The sequence below is a fragment of the Hyaena hyaena genome, unplaced genomic scaffold, assembly GCF_003009895.1.
Source record: "Hyaena hyaena isolate Hyena2069 unplaced genomic scaffold, ASM300989v1 scaffold_11, whole genome shotgun sequence".
Taxonomy (NCBI): Eukaryota; Metazoa; Chordata; class Mammalia; order Carnivora; family Hyaenidae; genus Hyaena; species Hyaena hyaena.
In genome coordinates, this window is record NW_024080643.1 from 3432425 (window position 1) to 3447319 (window position 14895).

The 14895-nt window shown below is 42.2% G+C and overlaps 1 protein-coding gene across 2 annotated transcripts in view; it reads right to left on the reverse strand.

Annotated features, from left to right (window-relative positions):
- Nucleotides 1–14895, reverse strand: part of WASF3 (WASP family member 3) — a 68861-nt gene that overhangs the window by 12136 nt on the left and 41830 nt on the right. For both annotated transcript variants that reach the window (XM_039255315.1, XM_039255303.1), the window contains exons 3-5: nucleotides 7345–7479; nucleotides 5077–5230; nucleotides 4041–4158 (exon numbers count right to left, since the gene is read on the reverse strand). In XM_039255315.1, coding sequence (XP_039111246.1) covers nucleotides 4041–4158; nucleotides 5077–5230; nucleotides 7345–7479 — 407 coding nt within the window. The remainder of the gene's footprint in view (nucleotides 1–4040; nucleotides 4159–5076; nucleotides 5231–7344; nucleotides 7480–14895) is intronic.

Consider the following 14895-nt stretch of genomic DNA (forward strand, 5'->3'; position numbering starts at 1 on the left):
ACACAAACAAACGTCTAGTTATAAAATGTGGCAAAAACATAAACGCGTCATACACTGAATGCTGCCTCGTCTGGAGGCTGGGGAGTGACTGGGACGCCAGCTGTGCCCCGTGAGCAAGCGTTAATTCTGCAAAGGAGCAGGGGTCCCAGCATGCCCAGAGGGAAGAGAATGTGCAGAGGCGCAGAGGCCAATAAAGAAGGTAAATGGTGAGTTAAGGTGAAAGGCTCCAGGATCTAAAAGGGAGGCGGGGCCTTAATGGCTGCGTCACAAGTGTTCTTCTTTATGCCAAGAGCAGCGGGAAACCCCTGAAGAGTGACACGGGAGGGCTACACCCTGCCGAGGCTCGTGGGAAGAGCCCTCCAGGACATGGAGAACAGAGCAAAAGGGGGAAAGCGAAAAATAAATGAATAAAATTAAAATAAATAAAAAATAAAAGGGGGGAGGGCAGGGATACCAGGTGTGGTGTACTGGCAGAGGATGTGAACGTGGACTTCACAGGACATATATAAAGATATGTAAGGCGAATTAGATGGGGGGCGAGGGGGGAGCTCATGCAAAACATAGTAATATCCAGGTCTGGAAGAAGTCTGTTATGCATATAAACTGGAGCAGTCTTTTAATGGTCAGGGGCCACAGGATGGCATGTTTCAAAATTTACAACTCCTATTTGTCTTCTAGGAATTTACCCAGAAGAAATACCTACACGTGAGTAGAGCAGTATTGCAGTGAATATTTCCCAATGCACTAACGGGTAAATAGCTTATGCGGTGGCCATACCTTGGAATGCCATACAACTGTTAAAAAGACCAAAGAAAATCTTTAAGGATGTCAACAGATGTACATGTCTGCATGTATGTGTAAGTCACGAGGAGGACAGATCTATGCATCTAAAACTATTTTGTGAAATGGGTGTGCATGTATTTACGAAAGCTTAAAAGATGTAAAAATATGCACGCTGAGCTGTTACCACTGACACCTGGGGAGGGGAGAGACCTCTCCCCAAATGTTCTAACATGTTTACTTCCGGGTACTTTGAGCATTTTCCAACTTGCATCTATTGTGCGCATACTTGTAGAAACCCAAAAGAGGGAGGTTTCCAAGGAAGGATTTCAATACCCATCCTGGTTCAGAATTATCTGCAACTGTCTTTACAGTGATCAGCCTCCAGATCTACCCATCATCATGCACATCACACACATACCCGCATGTGTGTGCGCACACACACACACATACACACACACACAAACTCTGACAAAGTTTTAACAGTGATGCATCCATGCTCCAACTACGCTGGCCTAAAATCCCCAGAATGTGTCCAACTGTCTCCCAGCCCAGGACGATCTTAGCTGCTTCTACCCTGAACACGCCTCAGTTCTGAAGTAACCCCCACCTCCTCTGTCCTCCACTCCTCCGGCATCCCCCCTCTCTCGCCCATGCATGCGTGCACACACACACACACACCCTGCCCCGATTCTGCTCAGCTGACTTCTAAGTCCCCAGTGCCGGAGCTCAGGGAAGGACCCTCCGCTGCGTTTTCAGTGTCCCCTCTTCCTCGTCCCCTCACCCACCCACATTGCATGTTTCCTTCACTTACAGCGCTGTAACTACATGCTTACAACTACGTATTTATTCACATAATTTTAAAAATGTTTCTAAACCAGCAAGCTAAGGAAACCAAGTTCAGAAACAATGAATTTCTCACCCCCTCAATTTAAAAAAATTTTTTTTAATGTTTTATTTATTTTTGAGACAGAGTGAGACAGAGCATGAGAGGGGGAGGGGCAGAGAGAGAGGAAGACACAGAATCTGAAACAGGCTCCAGGCTCTGAGCTGTCAGCACAGAGCCTGACACGGGGCTCGAACCCACGAACATGAGATCATGACCTGAGCTGAAGTTGGGGCCTTAACCGACTCAATTTTTCTAAATGAATTTTTCTTCAGAGGCTGGTCAGTGCCAAACGGAAAAGAAACAACCTGTATTTAGGAAACCCTGGGAGATGAAGGCTACCTGGTGTCATTTTTCATTCCTATGTAATAAAAGCAGATTCGTACTAGAATGTTCACATTTCTTCCCCCCTTTATGAGCTCCAACAGGCTGCAGGATAACTTCATGCGTGTTCCCCCCGCTACACTGTCATCTCCATGAGGGTGGTAATCCTTTCTCACCACTGTTTACCCAAAAGTCAGAAGGCCTTGAAGAAACATTATATACGTGAGTAAGAAATCCTCATCAGAACATTACATGTTGAATGAACGTGCAAGGAGACAAAGCAGCCAAACATGGCAGGATTTTGAATGCATGACCACCACCAATGAACCAATACTGCTTTCCCCGGAAGGACAAGGCTGAAAAAATTGAGGTATTTTTGCCAAAATATCCCTGAGAAGGGACACCTAGAAGGCCATTTAAAAGGACATCATGTTGTAAAGGAAAATACTCTTAAGCCTCTGTTAATATAAAAAGGTTCAGGGACTGACAGCACGGGGCCTTTAGACATAGTAGGTTGCTTTTCCTGTCAAGAGATTAGGGTCTTTCTGTTTTTCACTGAAATACTTTGTAATTTCTTACTTGAATACTTTTCCACTGGAATATTCAGCAGCTCTTCCCAGAATCTCCCAATGAATCTCCCCGACCCACGGCGCAGGGATAGAGTGTGAATAACCAACCTCTGGGATCCTTCTCTGGGCTTCACTGAGAACGTCTCACACTTGCAGTCTGCAATCTCTTTCCGTGTCCCTTTCTTAAATCCTATTTTCAAATCTCAAAGTCTCTTCCATCCCAAAGTGTCACTTCTATGGGGCCAGCACATCTACGTGCTTCCAAACATGAAGGCCACTGACCCACAAGATGCTAAGAATTTGTCTTAACTAAAGCACGTTAATCTCGGTCAAGCAAACCAGGTACTCATTTTTTTTAAAACACAGTTTACATCTATAAGTCTTGGCAAATATTTGCCTTTGGAGAATTAACTCTCAGTGGGTTGTCTCGTTTCTGGGCCCCAAAGGACAGTTTTAAAAATAGAAGTCCCTAGGGGCGCCTGGGTGGTTCAGTCAGTTAAATGGCCAACTTCTGCTCAGGTCATGATCTCACAGTTCATGGGTTCGAGCCCTGAGCCGGGCTCTGTGCTGACAGTTCAGAGCCTGGAACCTGCTTCGGATTCCATGTCACCCTCTCTCTCTGCCTCTCCCCCCCTCGCACTCTGTCTCTCTCTCAAAAATAAACAAACATTAAAGAAAAAAACACAGAAGTCCCTAAACCTGAGCAGAGTGGTTTATTCTTCTAAGAGTGCTTATAATGTGGACATTTCTCAACCTTCAGACTTGCAGGTCTCTTGCCTACAACCACCCCACCAAAAGGAATCTCATTTTTTAGTAAATACTATCCCCTAAAAGTACAGATCACACATGCTTTTTCAATCCACTATGAACATCTCACCAAGGTATTAATTACAGTGAGGTGCCAATGCTTTGAAGAGATGAGAGCACAGATGACTGTATCTGATATTTCCATTATACAGATTTAAAGTGCAGAGGGAGAAAAGTTATAAAACACAGTTACGAACAGAATTGAAATATTAGCCACTACTTCTACTAAAGCAGTGTAAGTATTAGGGGGTGGGTTAAATAGTATTCATTGAAATACAGTATTACTGTGTTAGGCTGGATGGTCAGTATCTTCATGTAAAAAACGCAACCTGTACTTCTGCCCTAAATCCAGCATCTCAACCATTTAAATAAAGAACTTACTTGGGGCGCCTGGGTGGCTCAGTCAGTTGAGCGTCCAACTTTGGCTCAGGTCATGATCTCATGGTTCGTGGGTTCGAGCCCTGCGTCGGGCTCTGTGCTGACTGCCAGCTCAGAGCCTGGAGCCTGCTTCAGATTCTGTCTCCATCCCTCTCTGACCCTCCCCTGCTCATGCTGTCTCTCTCTCTCAGAAATAAATAAAAACGTTAAAAAAAATAAAGAACTTACTGGCTTATTTCTAAACAAGATTCTCACTGAGAAACCAATACGCACGTTCCCACCCTAGAATTATTTACCTTTTGACGCCTTTTCTCCTTCCTTTTGTCTTCTGTGTCCTGTAGCATTTTCTCTTTCCAGAGGTCAAAGAAATAGGAAGGATCTGTATAGAACTTCAGTCCATCCTTTTTATCATCTCTATAAATCAGTGTATTAGGAGTCGGGGAGAAAAAGTTGTTAGCTATTTTCATATGGGGTTAACATTAATTTCATTTTAACTCACGAGACGATAACATCTGCATGGGGAATGGCGGCTGCCCTGTACGTTACGTTTCTGGGATTTCTTTTTCTGACAAAACCACAGATATACAAGAAGAACAATGTTTTCTAGAATAATCAGGCAAAATGTACCCTTGCCAATTCGGATTTAAGTACAGAGAAGTGCCTGAAAATGCACAAGAGGGCTCATAAACAGTATCGAATGCCTCAATTATTTCAGGAAATGTTGTGTTTATCCCAACAGGGGCTGGATGGGTTTCTGGCATGTGTGTACATTCACCTCATCTCTGCAGTTTCAGGATTATTCAGAGAAAAAGTAAGAAGTACGCGGGGCGCCCAGGTCAGTTAGTACTAGGCTTTGCCTCTGGTCATGTTCTTGTGGTCTTGTGAGTTCAAGCCCTGCGTCGGGTTCTGTGCTGACAGCTCAGAGTGCATTTTTTCTGAATTAGGTAACAAATGCCTCCGCAGTGCCGAAATGCGGAGACCGGTATTTTGCTGAATTCTAAATGAACTACGCGGCTCCTTTAAAACCGACCTTGAGCATGAAGAACAATAGGACGGCATCAGGCAAGGTGTCTGCTTCCACGACAGACACCTACACTCAGCTCTCTACATGAGGAGGTGCGTACAACAGGTGTCTCCTTCAGACACAGAAGCTAACGTGAGGCTCACGCTTCTCCTGGAGAGTTTATCTACAGTTTCAAATACGACCCCTTTAACGTCTGTATTAGTAGCTCATTTTGTCGTATATAATATTGCAATTGCTATTTTCCGGGTTTAGTTTCACAGCACCGCCCCCGAGACCAAAAAGGGCACCAGGAATGCACGAAGCCGTACCTGTACGGTGTGAGGATGTTCAGAGGAGGCGGCTTATCGCTCTGGTTGTAAATGTCAGCAACGGGATTAGGGATGCTGTTCTTTGAAACCACCTGCTGGTCTTGGACTGTGGAACTTTTGAAAGCCTTTTTCATGTTGATATCCTGCAGTGACACTATTTAGAGAAAAGTCCCCCAAGTTGGGTTACATAGAAATATTTGTAACCGTTCAGAGGCAAGTATCATTTGAGACATAATCATAAACACTCCCTCGAATAACAAGATCGTGTTTTTATTGTTCATGTTTAAAGGCATGTGCATTACATAGCATGTGCCTTCCTTCCCTCTTACAAATAACAGGAATCTCTATAAAATGAAGTCAAATCCTGTCTTTCCCTCTTCTGTAGTGATCTAATTATTTCTCTGAACCTAATATTAGAGCCTCATTCTTTCTAATAGCACTTTGCAGAAGCCACACGGAATACGGTTGAGTATAACAGGCATGTAAATACAAAGACTGGGTATCCTAGAAGGAAAAAACATTCAGTTAATACCCGTTGAGCTATAACACATGTATGAAATGTGTCTGCAAAAAACCCCACAAATGTAAAAAGCTCATTAAGTTTTCTTGACGTTGACATTAAAGAAAGACGGCAAGGCTTTTCTACAGTCCTAGGAACTAAGTCGCAGGACATAAAAACTACACTGAGGGGGAGAAAATCAGGGCTGATTATACTTATTTCTTGTTTGTACAACACTTTGTGTCTCGTGCATTAACTCATCTAGCCGTGGCGTCAACTCTTTGAAACTAGCCCCCTGGTCCCTTAATTCACTCGACCAGTGAAGGTGAGTGTCAGGTGTAAAGTGACCCTTCCAAGATCACCCAGCAAAAAAAAAAAGGTAGGTCCGAAACAGAACCCGGATTTCCTAACTTGGTCACATGTTTTTTTCCTACTATAACATCCATGCCAAGAAAAGCAATCAGGTAAATCTTGACTGGAAAGGCTTTTAAGGGTATGAGGTAGATACACTGCAAAATCTTTGGAAGTCTAATGCACAGATTAACCTTTTCCAGCATGAGGTTTATCACTGGTGTTCCAACGGCCAAGAAACCACAAAAACAAAACTGAAGGAAGATGAATAAATACTAAAAATCATTTGTGATACCAATTTGAAAAATGAATGAATGACTGGCTTAAAATGTTAAAATTCCTTACCTGAATAGACCACACAGCTATCTAAGCTTTTACTTTTTCAAGCAAGATAAATTTTAAAAATCAGATTAAAGAATGCTCAGCATGGATATTAAAATGTCAACGCTCTACGTTTTTGTTAAACTTCTAATTCACTAATTTAAAAACAGCCTTTGAAAAGCCCTGAGCATGAGTAAACATAGGTTTTTAAGTGATGGGGGCTGAATTCCATAAAATGCTACATTTTTTAAAAAATAAAACTTTCATTTTTTACTAATACTACTATTGTACGTCGAGGAGAAAAAGCAGATGCTAAGTTCATTTGAACGCAACAAGAGAAACCGTAACTATCACAGTAATTGTTACTCTAAACATTTCCCTCAAGTATGAAATGATAACATCTTACGCTTTTTTTCAAGTTTTCTTTTTCCAGTCTAATCTCAGTCTCTCATTCAAAAGATACAGAAAGTGAAATCTTGAATAAGGAATTGTGGAATTTTAATTGTGGAACTGTCACAACTTCACAATATATCTCCAAAATGATTCCCAGTTAACTACACAGCACTTACCAATAATAACTTTATTTTAAAACCCTGAAAAGGCCTTCGGTAAATGCCGTGTGTTGAGGCGTTCAATCAGCAGAATCACCAAGATTATGTCCAGGCATCAACACCAACGAGGCTAGCACCTAGAAGCCTTCCGTCAGTACATCGGGTATGTATCACCCCCCTCTTGGCTGGACCACATCTTTTGAGTGATTCCGTGACTTTTAGTCAAGAGAGTATCTTTACAATAACTATCAATGACCTAAATTAGGGTTTCTAACACCGAATTCATTCAAAGAACCCTTTAGCACAAATACTACATGTGTACGTTTTTTAAAAAAAGAGTATGGCATACATAAGGTAGACAAGAATCTTTTAATTACTAAGTAACCCAATGCTGTGGTTCTCCCCCTCCCTTTAATATTCTTCTAGAAAGGACGAGATGAAATATCAGCACGCTACCCCAAAGAAAAAGCAGTGATTACATCACAATTAATGACTACTGTCTTGTCAATGCCTCTTCCTGCTCACTCCTTTCATGCAATCACCTACCCTCTTCCACTGTTGAATCCAGCTGTGTAACTTTGACAGCAAGACGATCAATTCTGTCTTGAAGAGAATTTGCTCTGATGTAGAAGTTGTTAGCCTCATTAAACAGCTCACCAAATATGTCTTCAGCATGTTTGCCTATAGGAGAAAATGAATGGAGAAGGCCATCTGCTAAGAACTGCTGAAGCGGCTTTCACGCGTTCTCGCCAATGCCGATGACTGTCAACACATGCGATGCTGTGCACGTGATTATAAAATTAAAGTGTCAGGGGCAAAGCCTTGACGACTTTTGAAACCGTACAGTAGAAATTCATATAGATCTGAAGCTGACCCAAAGTTGTCAAGTTTTCACATACTATAGAATTTTCATTAATTTGCTACATGAGCTACCTTGAAAGTTGTTTCCCATTAAACTTCCTTGGGAAAAAATTGCTCACATTTTGCATGCTTTACATATAAATAGAATCTTGGGACCTTACCCTTCCTTTTACTTCCCAAGATAATTAAATAAATCATGTTGGTTTCTAAATTTAAGATTCTGCTTCATTCACAAACAGAAACATTAGGGTATCTTACGTTGCACCTAACATTCTCTAGTGGCGTTAAACTGTTCTAATCCATATTTTGAAACCTAAGCACTCTCTAAATATCTGGCACTCTCTAAAAATCACTATTCTGTATTCTAATTTTTTTTTTATGGATCCTTACGAGTGCCAGATACAACTACTCCCATTTTTCTTAAAATGTAATAAAAAAAATTTCTGAAAAGATAGGAATGCTTGAATTCCCAAATCCTGACATCATTCCTTTAGTCATTCAACAAACTTTTAATAACGGTCCACCCTGAGTGTGCAAGGCGCAACTGCATTTTCTCTCTGCCAGAGATAACACTTAAAAAAAAAAAAAAGACTTTACTTTTAAGAACATTTCCAGTTCACAGAAAAATCTATCAGAGGGCACAGAAAGTTCCCATATACTCCCCAACCCCATCACACACAGCCTCCCCACTATCAACATCCCACACAGAGAAATGCACTTGTTATAACTGATTAACTCACACTGATGCATCAATACATCCAAAGTCTAGTTTACGTGAGGGGTCGCGCTTGAGGTTATACATTCTATGGACTTTGACAGATGTATAAAAGACATATGTATCCACCATTAGGGTAGCAACAAAATAGTTTTGCTGACCTGAAAATCCTTTATGCTCTACCTATTTACCTCCCTCTCAATCCTAGCAACCGCTGATTTTCACGGTCCTGTTTTGCCTTTCCTGGAATGTCGTATAGTAGGAATCATAATTAATTATAATCACATTTGCTTAGTCATAAGCACTTCAGGTTCCCTGTTTTTTCATGGCAAGACAGCCAGTTTCTGTTTAGCGCTAATGTCCCACTGTCTGGATGGAGCAGTTTGGTTATCCATTCTGCTGCTGACGGCCACCCTGGTTGCTTCAGGCGTCTGTGGGTAATGAATAAACAGCTGTGTGCAGGCTTTTGTGTGGGCAAAAGTTTTCAAGTCGTCTGGGTAAACACCAACAAGCAGGAATGCCAGATGGCATGGTAAGAATATGTTCATTTTTGTAATACAGTCGGGGCACCTGGGTGGCTCAGTGGGTTAAGCGTCTTGACTTTGCTTCTGGTCATGATCTCACAGTTTGTGAGTTCGAGCCCCGCGTCAGGCTCTGTGCTGACAAGTAGCTCAGAGCCTGGAGCCTGCTTCAGATTCTGTCTCCCTCTCTCTCTCTCTGCCCCTCCCTCTCTCATGCTCTGTCTCTCTCTTTCAAAAATAAATAAACCTTGAAAAAAAGAAACAGTCTTTGAAAGTGGTGGTATCATTTTGCATTCCTACCAGCCATGTATTTGAGTTCCCGTTGCTCCACATTCTCATCAGCATTTCATGTTGTAGGTATTCTGGATTTTAGCCCTTCTGAAAGGTGTGAAGGGGCTATCTCATTTTAATTTGCATTTCCCTGATGACCTACAATATTAAATACCTGTTCATATGTGCTGTGACTGCCATCTGTAACATCTTCTTTGGTGAGATGTCTGTTCAGGCCTTTTTTCTATCATTTTTTGCCCATTTTCTAATCAGGTTGTTAGTTTTCTTCTTATTAAATATTAAGAGATCTTTGTATATTATAGACAACAACCTTTTTATTAGATTATGTCTTCTGCAATATTTTCCCCCAGTCTGTGGGCTGTCTTATTATTCTCCTATCTTTTACAGAGCATAAGTTTTTAATTTTAATTCTTCTGGAAAGAATGCTTACTTAAAGCGAGAATAACCGTAATGTTTTCATGGTGCTTTACAACTTATACAGTCTGATATCCGCTTTCCAGACTGCCTGCTGTAATTCACAATACCGCAAAATGTGAGAATAAGAACCATGCCTGTCTGTTCAGTGTTGCAGGGCAGCCCTAGAACAATGAGTCCTGACAAATGCCTGTTCAATGAACGCACCGGCTTAGGAGGTCAACAGCGAATTACTGCTTTCATTTTCCAGATGACCAACCTGACCATCAGAAAGGTGATCTGTTCAAATCCTGTGGCTAGTAAGTGGCAGAAAGAGATGAAACTGCACTTGATCTCCTAACTTCTAATCTCCTGCTTTTATCATATACTTCCCTGCTTAGACACTTCCACAAATTATTTTAGGCCATAAGCCACATGGTCATTTCCTATTTACTTAATGAAAGGGACTAACATATTTGCTGCCTAGATGGTCACTCCCAGACACGGGATAAGCATTTCTTGTGAATCTAAAGGCAGTACGATTTCATAAATTCCCACAGTGTGACCATCCTAACCAGAGGAACTTTCTCTTTAAAAAATGGCGGCAATGAAGAAATCGATAAAAACATTCTGTATCTAAAAACTCATCCCTTTGCCAAAAATGGATGGGGAGCCCAAGACTACTGATCTCAGCTGAGCAATCAATCGTTTTCTCTTAAAGTTTGGTAGCTATTTTATGATCTGCTAGAGTCGCTTAATATCCTGCCAACACTTTCCACGGCCACATATACAAAATCGTTTCCAAAAAGGCAAGGGAAGGAAATAAAGTCTTCACAAATTACATGCTTTTGAAACTGTGTAACTAGATGCGGTCTCCAGAATTAACATGTGTTCACTGCCTTGTGAACTGTTTCCTGAGGGCCAGACGTGTGTACCTCACTAGCTCATGAACACCTCCGCGCTGATGTCCTCTAGAACCTCAACTGCTGCACGGGTTCTAACAGGGATTCATTGCCACGTGAACTCAAAGCTGCAGCCCCGTGTGGAAAGGTATCATCACCTAAAGGGAAGCCCAAGGAGAAATGAAGTCATCTGAGGTTGCTGCCTCCCACTATAGCTCACCGAACACTAAACCTTGTCACCTGCCTCTTCCTGGCACCCCTGAGCTCTGACCCTCCCCGGTCCCCTCCTGAGTTACATACGGCAACGGTTGTTGTTGCTTTGTTTCTGCTTGCAGGCTCACCTCCCACCCTCAAACTGGCCCATCACACCGCTGCCACGTGATCTTTCTAAAAGAAAGATCCGACTGTCCCTCCTACTCAAATTCTCCACTGCTCCCCGTCACCTCCAGATAAAATCTAGACCTCCTGGCGGGACACAGAAGGCCCCGTGTGCCTCACTTCCGTCTTTCCCTTGTGCCCCAGTTGGGATGAACTACTTGCGATGCCCAATTCTCGTCCCCACACATCATGCTACTGCTCCCAAGTCCCTTCCATGCCTTGTCATCCCACTCAGAGTAAAAGCCAAGGCCACGGGACGCTTACAAAGGTCACATGATGTGAATCCATTTGCCCTGCTGGCCTCGTTCACTACGCCACCCTCTCCCCATATTCGGCTCCCAACTTCACTGGATTCTTGCTCTTTCTCAGACATGCCGATCATGATCATACTCGCTTCTCCTCGGGGGGCTGCACTTCCTGTTCCTTCTCCCTGGATCATTTCTGTCCCGGAAACTCACATAGTTTGGTCCCTCACTTCATCCAGGTCTATACCCAAACGTGACCTTCTAAATGAGACATCTCTAGCAACTCAGCTACAAATGCAATCACTTCACCACACACAGGCACATATACACCCTTGTCTTCTCCCTGCTGTCTTTTTCTCCTCAGCGTTTACCACCATGTCATAATTGTACAATTCGTACTTTCTTTTTAAGTTGATTTTGAGAGACAGAGAGTGTGCACAAGTCGGGGAGGGACAGAGAGAGAGAGAGAGAGAGAGAGAGAGAAGGAGAGATTGAGAATCCCAAGCAGGCTCCACACTGTCAGCAAGGAGCCCAATTTGGGATTCGAACTCACGAACCATGAGATCACGACCTGAGTCAAAACCAAGAGCCAGACACTTAACTGACTGAGCCCCCCAGGTAACCCGTACACTCATACTTATTCCTCTTATTTCCTGCCTGTCTCCTTCCACTAGAATGTATGACCCCCAGAGGCCAAGGGCTCTACTGGGTTCTGTGCAGCTGTATCAATCTCCAAGCTCTAGGGCATGTCTACCTTGTAGTATGTGCTCAAAGAGATTTGGGAATAAATGAATAAAAACGTATGAGCTTAAAATCAATCGCTCAGGATGCAGATGGGGGGACGATCATGCCTCTCTCTGTGTTCCCACAATACCCTAAGCATACCCCAATCACAGCACTCTTCACATAATTCAATCATTATCTGTACAGTTCTTTGAAGGTAAATGTTCAATGCCTTTTATCTCTTCGTTGCCTGTGCTGAGTTAGTGCTCAGAGAGGATCTCTTGAACAAAAAACCTACAATCTCTACCAGTGTTTTCTTGTGAACGCATACACAACCAACGAAAGCTCCCGGCTCAAGCAGGCTTGGGAAATGCTGGGCTAAAAAGATTAAACATGCTTCTCTGCCTTGGGGTATCTCCAATCTTTAATATGCTCATGTGCCATAGGAATCCCTAAGAGAAGCATCTAGTGTACCATGTCTTCAAATGGACTGGGCCTGGCAACACCCTAATGGCCTCCATTGGAAATACTGTGTTAGGACACCATTCAGGAAAATGCCCACTGGGGCTGGATGATCTGTGGGCAAAGTACCAGGTCCCAAATGGTTTCCATCCAAGTCTCTCAGTTGTTTATTCTGAAATCCAGACATGATCAAAATATAGCCAACTAATTTCTATTTGGCCATTTATAGTTTGAAAGAAATATTCCAGTGAGATTCCCTCTCCCACCCCCCGCCCACCAAAATATTTCCCCTTTCCCTTCAGTTATACAGAAATCGAACAGGGACAGCATGAATCACCAAGAATATGGGAGTGTATACTCTCATTTCTTGCCAAAGTCACACAGCAGCTACTCAGCACAGCAGCTACTAGTGAGAACTACGCTCTGCTAGATACTATATAAGTTGACAGGGATAAATAAGATGTGCCCTCTACCTCTTAATGCTTAACCCCATTTGGAAAACAAAAAACAAAACAAAACAAAACACAAATATGCAACTGACACTGTACTTCTACAGGAAGTTCTTTTAATACTTTTTTTTTTTTTTTTTTGAGAACAGGAGCCCATGCGTGCAAGCAGGGGAGGGGAAGAGGGGGAGAGAGAAACCCAAGCAGGCTCCGCACTGTCAGGGCACAGCCTAAGGTGGGGCTCAAACTCAAGAACCGTGAGATCAGGGCCTGAGCTGCAATCAAGAGTCAGACACTTATCTGCCTGAGCTACCCAGATGCCTTGGAAGTTCTTAATTTAAAAAAAAAAAAAAAAAAAAAGGAAACCAAAATTAAGGACTGAATACTTAATCTTTTGCCAGCGGCTGCACGCTAACAAGTGACTAAAGAAAACGGGAGAAGCTATATTTTCCTGATGAACAAGAATAAAATGCTGCAAATTACAGCATTCAGTTTTGCAAACAGCATCTTATTTGAATAGCTTAATTTTACTCACTCTTTCAACGGCGAGTCCATTAATAGCTAAACGAAAATAATTCTGAATTGAATTAAAGACCACGCTGAGTGAGGTAAGTGCAATTTCTTCATTCCTTACTGACAAAGGACCCACTTAAGGATTTATTAGGACCATTATGGATTCATGTCCAAGTGTGTCAGGCTGAGAAGTATGCCTCTAGCTACTGAAGCTTTCAAAATTATGCACAGATTTTCAACTGTATTCAAAAGCAAAGACTTATGGGAGACAACCATGGTGCCTGGTGGGAGTCCTTTCTGTAGAACAAGAAACCAGTCCTAACAAGGTCCTTCAGACATTTTAATGCCCACACCCAGCACCTCGGTCTTGATTCGAGATTCTGGCTTTTCACTCACCATGAAAAGTAACAAGGCTCCTTGGAAACATGGCTGATTCTAGGGCCAAGGGTGGATACATACAAGAGGAGCTTAGCATACCTTTTGCTGTAAGCACAGGAATACTCAGAGAGTGGCGGAGACATGTCAAAAAGACACAGGGGTCCTCCTGAAAGGACTCCCACTGGCCAAACTAGGGAAATGTAAGCATCAAAATAAATAACTAAAGATAATAGATTTTAACCCACAGAAAAAAATGAGAATCCATGACTTCATACTGATATGAATGAATGAATGACAAGGACAGAAATGGAAAGCACTTACAGAAGAATTCCAACTAATAAATGCAGAATTAGGGAACAACAGAAATCACCTTTCTGCAACCAGCATAACAGAAAGTGTCTGGGGCAAGAATCAGCAACGGATGCTAAGACTAGAGGAAAACAGTGGGTGAAAACAGGCTATGACAAAAGCTCAACATGTTTCCCCATAGATATTTATCAATTACAGAAGGAGACAAAACGTCAGCTATGGAGATCATCTATGGACAAAACGCCAACGTGACTGAAAACTAAACGGGAGCGAAGTCACCACGGGCAGTTATGGGATATGCAGAGAATATGTGCTTTGTGAAGAAACGCACTGAGAGGGATGTACCTCCTGTCACGGTCTTGCCAATATCCCAAATCTAATCATGAGGAAATAGCAGGAGACAGAGATCAATGGACATTCCAGAAAATGAACGGCCAGTTCCCATTTCAAATATCGAGTCATAAAGTCAAAGAAAGGCTGAGGAACTGTTCCAGATTAAAGGAGAGAATTAAATATATATATATATTTTTTTTTTAAAATGCTAAACATATATAAAATATTAAATATATATGTGTACACGTGTGTATAGGAGAAAGGAAGGCAGGAGGAAGAGTCTCTGAGAAAAAGGGTGAAATAAAATGTAGGTGAAAGTTGGAGAATTCATGCCCTTTTTGATCTTTTTAGCAGCCTGAAGTCACTTCAAAAGAAACAAGTTAAAAAAGAAACCTTATTATAGTGTTTGCAGTAAAATCTGATTATCGTTGAGTTCCACAAAACCACTAGTTATAATCTGGGGGCCCTAAGGTTTTTCCCCCTTTTTTAAGTTTTATCTTCCTACTATGAAAGTAATCCTTGCTTGTGATAGGAAATACAGAAAACACAGAGGAGTAAACAAGAGGGAAAATGGCCCCATGTCCTATCCAAGGCATCTACTGCTAACATTCTGGTTTCTTTCTTCTG